We start from the raw sequence: 5,118 nt of genomic DNA on the forward strand, positions 1-5,118 counted from the left end.
TTTTAGAATGTCAAATCGATAAATTATTATAATCAATTTTATTTAATAATAAAAAAAAACACTATATATCATTCTTCTATTGTGTTAAAGAATTCAAAAATTTATTATCTATACATATTAATGAGTAAGATATGGAATAAGTTGTAATAAGTTACTCTTAAAATAAAAATATTCCTACATTTTATTTACTTCCTCTTTCTTTCATAGGCGTGGCCTATTTCCTTTCCACCACCAAAATTTGCAATCTATTCTCAAGAAATCCAAGCATGAAACTCTTCTATTGGCTATGTTTAAATTTCAATTTATCCTTAGAGATCCTCATCCCCTTATCTCTCTTCCTCATCAAATAAATATAACTTTCCTTCTTTTTTTTTTTTTCAAATTCTTTGATACCCATACATTCAAATTGAGTACCGGTACCTTCATATAAAATGTTATAAATTTAATTTATTTTAAATTAAATTAAAATAAATAAGTGATGGACATGAAATTATAACATTTAATTGATTGAAGGTGTCAGTATCCAACTAAACTCAAAAATACTAAAGTATTCATTTTTTTTCTTATTTTCTCATTTCTATTATCTCTCTTCCTCCGTCTTACTCAAACGGCATCTTGAATCCTCTCCTTAATGGCACCCGAAAACCCAAAACATACTCGCATCTCAAGAACACTCATGCCATAACTTTAGAAAATCTTTATCACTAAACCCATGAATTCAACCATAAACCCAAAAAATTTCCATATCCCAAGAACACTCATAACCCTTAATAACATCTTCATCAAGAAATTCAGAAAATCAATCTCAACCTAAGAACATTCATACCCCCCTCAACAACATCTTCATCATGTAACCGAAAAATTCAATCATAAAATCATTATCTCCTAAAAACACTCATACCCCTCAATAACATCTTGAACATAAAATCCATAAAAATCAACCACAAATCCATAAAATCTTCATCTCCTCCATAATCATCTTCACTCATCAATAAATTTCTCAAAACTAATAATTTTCTTCTTTTTATTTATCTCAATCTCATACATTTTTTATTCTCCCAGAAACACTAGATTTCTAACCTCAAAACCCATTTGTAAACGGGTGGAGGTGACCAAATAGATATTGTGCAGATTTCCAAAATCCAGATGATTGAGAAGGAATTTGGTGGTTGCCTAGACAATTGTTGGTTTTGAATGTATTTTCGTTCGAATTATGAATGAAAGAGATGAAAAAGGTGGAAATGAATAAAGGACTGGTTGGAATGGAAATAGATCGGACATTTGGTTCATAAAATTAGAGGTTGGACAAAAATTAATCATAAAATGGACAGGTGGCATCACTAAAGGAAGAGGCAAATTTGAACTTTCAAGAGTCATAATTTTTTTTATATTATAGATATAGAAACCACTCATAGGGGAACAATTCAACTCGTGATATTCAAGAGAGCATGGTTCACCTCCCCTCATGACTTCTTTCGTCTTGCTACAAGAGATGCATCACTCATTTCTACAATAGACGACTTATCTCATAGAAGAGCGACACATTTAACAAAAGTGTGATACATTCAATAAAGAAGCGACTGACTGATCTGATAAACGGATGATTTGAGAGATCTCCGTGTAGTCTCTTAAACCATCTTTATGAATATACTGAAACAAAGGTCAAAAGGTTGAAGGTATTTTATATTTAAGTTTTTGTTGGAGTAACTTGTTGTTAACATTGAGTATTCTGAAATCAAAGATGAAAGCAAAAAATAAAACAAGTAGAATGCACAATACAGTATAAAATTTATCATTATTATTAACTGAGCTCTACTGAATATAGAAAGGAAAGTATAACTAAAAACATATAAGAATGGATCCATTCGTTTGGATGAAAATGAATTGCCTATTACTCTTACACAGAAACGTTTCCTGTTATTATCTCATGTTGATGCATCTCATCACTCAGCATAGCTATTTCTTTCTTCTCTTGTTGTTCCATAGTGTCACAAAGAACAATCCCTATAGTTTCCGGCAGATACAACAATGTAATATTCGATAATATTATCACAACTCCAAACACTCCATATGAGAATATATTGTTCTTCCTTCCAGCAGATATCAAAAACGGACAGAATATGCAACCAAACACCACAGACTGTCTCACCAACGATGTTGCCGTGTTTCTAACGCGCGTCGGAAACAGCTCTATAACGTATATCAGAAACAGATCATAAGCTGTACAAGCACCAAAGAATGCAACCATTGCCAACACCACTTTACCTGCTGGTACTCTATGCTCAAGAACAACACACATCACAGAACAAATCCCACTTAAGATCGAGAAAACAAGAACCGAAGGTTTTCTTCGATAATTTTCCAAGAAATATATTGCTACACACGTAGGTATTTCCATGGATGCACTAATAACCCCAGCCAAATAAATGTTGAACGCCAAATTTCCAACAGCTAGTGGCAAACCATAGTAAACCATTCCAATACCAGTTGCAAGAATCATAACAGCTATCATTCTCTTAAGAGCCCATCTTTTATGAAACAATTCACCTATTGATGAGTAAAGTTGAAATATTGAGACTTTTTCTTTTGAGGGAGGTTTTGGTAATCTCGAAGCAAGATTTCCGTTATTATTATCATCATAAGTTTCTTGTGATGATACCGTTTTAAGCATTTTCGAAACTTCTTTCTCGTTACCTTGCATAACAAGCCACCTGGGTGACTCGGTAATGAAGAAATAAGCAATGATAGAGTAAATTACACCAGGGATTGACGACCAACAGTAAAGAGATTTCCATGACGAGTTTCGGTTTACATAAGCGAAACCAGGTAAAGACATGTACCCTATAGTAAACATAAAATACTCAACAATTCCAACTCGGAATCGCCATTCGGAGTTAACTTTCTCCGTAAGCAAAACAAGAGCACATGTACCAATCGACGAACGCCAGAAACCGATCAAGAATTTCATGGCGGAGTAAATCCAAACATTGGTGGAGAGGACTATGAGCATGGAAGTTATTGACATTGAGAGACAAGAAAGGATTAGCATGTTTTTCCTACCAAGAGATGAATCAGCTAATGCAGCAAGAATGGATGAGCCTAGAAGAGAACCAATGAAGAAAGAAGATTGCGGTAAACCAGTGATGAAGGTGCTAGCACATTCAAGGTTCCAGTGAGAAATGATTGTGTTTGAAGGGTGAGTGTCCCAAGACCAAGAAGATCTAGGGAGTTTACAAATATCAGAAGATGAAGTGCATGATGAATTTGTGGTTGTGTTAGTGCAATGCCATTTAGGGTAATTATCCGTGTAAATACTAATGAATGATTGTTGTGCATCAAAAAACATAGCAATTGCTACAAGAATAGCTTGTAAGAAATCCATCCACCCAAAATTGGATAAACTTCTTTCAATAATTTCATCCCATGATAAAACTGGCTTCTTTTGTTGGTCAGCATTGGAATGAGATTCAGTCACATTAATTTGAACTGAACCTTCCATTGTTATTGTGTTTATGTGTTTGAGGATGAGGGTTCTGAGGTTTTATAGTGCAGAAAAACAATTAAAAATATAGTAAAATAATAACAGTGTTATGCATGGGATGCATGGCGACAACTAAATTTGCAAGTGGAAGCAAGAAGGTAGGAACCGGCACTAAATTAGTGAGATTTTCATTGTTTATTTTATTGCGTATTAATTAGACAATTTGTTGGTCTTTTTTGTGTGATCTTTGAATTTTTCGTTCAATAATGTCAACACTGGATAATGGATAATGCACCTGTGTCAGGAAAATGTCGCTTCCATATCTTCTTCTCTACTAGACTATAAATTATTGGTCAAGGTTTCTTATGGAAACAAATCCGACGGCTATATATAAAGATATCATCCAGTTTAAAATAAATGTCACACTGTTTAAAAAAAATTATTACTTAATAAACACAATAGAATGATAAAAAAATATATCTTTTGTTAAATCAACTATGTTTGTTACTACTGTGTTCTCAATGCTAAGGGAAATCTAAAATTAACATATTGGACGAACAACAACTAGTATATAAAAAAAATTAAAGAGAAACGAAAAATAAAAGATAGTGAACGCGATTAATTTTTATGAATGGAGTTTAACTAAAAATATCTAACCTATATTTATGTCTAAAATTTGAGTTACAGGAATACAAACATTATGTATAATATTATTACTCAATTTACAATAATATCTAGGAATTGAATACTGAGGCAACTACCCTCGCCACTAAAAAAAATAAGTTTATTAGTGACGCGATTTCCATGTCACAAAGTGGAAAATTACGTCACAACACATATTTTGCGACGTGCACGTATATGCTGCAGGAGAGAGTGTGACAACTTAGTAGTCACATGGTTTTCACATCACTAAATAGTGATATGGAGATCATGTCGCAACATCTTGCGCAAACACCAATCACCTTTTCTGTTAGAGCAGGCGTGGCAGACAAGGCACAGAAAACAAATAAATTTCGTGACGTGAAATTAATGCCATAATCTTGCGACGTGAATCCCCGTCATTCCACAACTATTTTTTTTATAAAATTTTTAGTTTATATCAGAAGGTTGCGACATAATCTACATGTCACTAACTTGTGACATGTAAATCACGTCACTAAAATTAAATATTTTAAAAAAATAAAATCGGATTATTTTTAATAAAAAAGGTTTTATTATTATTTCTTATTCAAAATTAATAGATATTAATAAAAAATATTTATTTAAATATATAATTATAATTATAATATAATAATAAATAAAATATAATTAATAAATAAAATATGAATTAAATTTAATATCCTACACAATTTTAAATTTCAAATTAATATAAAAATAAAGCTAATCCTAAGGGTCTTCAGGGTCGGAAAAATTGTCAAGGTTAATATCATCATCATTCTCTTCATCCACCGGTTCACCACCAACTCCTACGTCCACCTAGCTTTTGATTACCGCTTCCTTGTTGGAATTGAATAAGTAACCGCATTTGCTCCTCCATTTCTGCTTGCCTCTTCTTCATTGCCTCTATTTGATGTTGTTGCGCCTCCATTTGGGCTTTAAGCGCCGCCTCACGTTGTGTTGACTCGCGTCTCGTCAGT

At 32.7% G+C, this 5,118-nt stretch overlaps 1 protein-coding gene across 1 annotated transcript; it reads right to left on the reverse strand.

Annotated features, from left to right (window-relative positions):
- Positions 1–1,897: 1,897 nt before the first annotated feature.
- On the reverse strand, positions 1,898–3,499 carry LOC131639109 (organic cation/carnitine transporter 3-like). Its single transcript, XM_058909613.1, has one exon. The coding sequence runs from the start codon at positions 3,497–3,499 to the stop codon at positions 1,898–1,900; it is 1,602 nt and encodes a 533-aa protein (XP_058765596.1).
- Positions 3,500–5,118: the final 1,619 nt, after the last annotated feature.

The sequence above is a fragment of the Vicia villosa genome, unplaced genomic scaffold (assembly GCF_029867415.1).
Source record: "Vicia villosa cultivar HV-30 ecotype Madison, WI unplaced genomic scaffold, Vvil1.0 ctg.002532F_1_1, whole genome shotgun sequence".
Classification (NCBI taxonomy): domain Eukaryota; kingdom Viridiplantae; phylum Streptophyta; class Magnoliopsida; order Fabales; family Fabaceae; genus Vicia; species Vicia villosa.

What these genes read in the sequence shown, in the direction of transcription:
- LOC131639109 (XM_058909613.1), bottom strand. Translation starts at nt 3,499, where the DNA reads ATGGAAGGTTCAGTTCAAATTAATGTGACTGAATCTCATTCCAATGCT.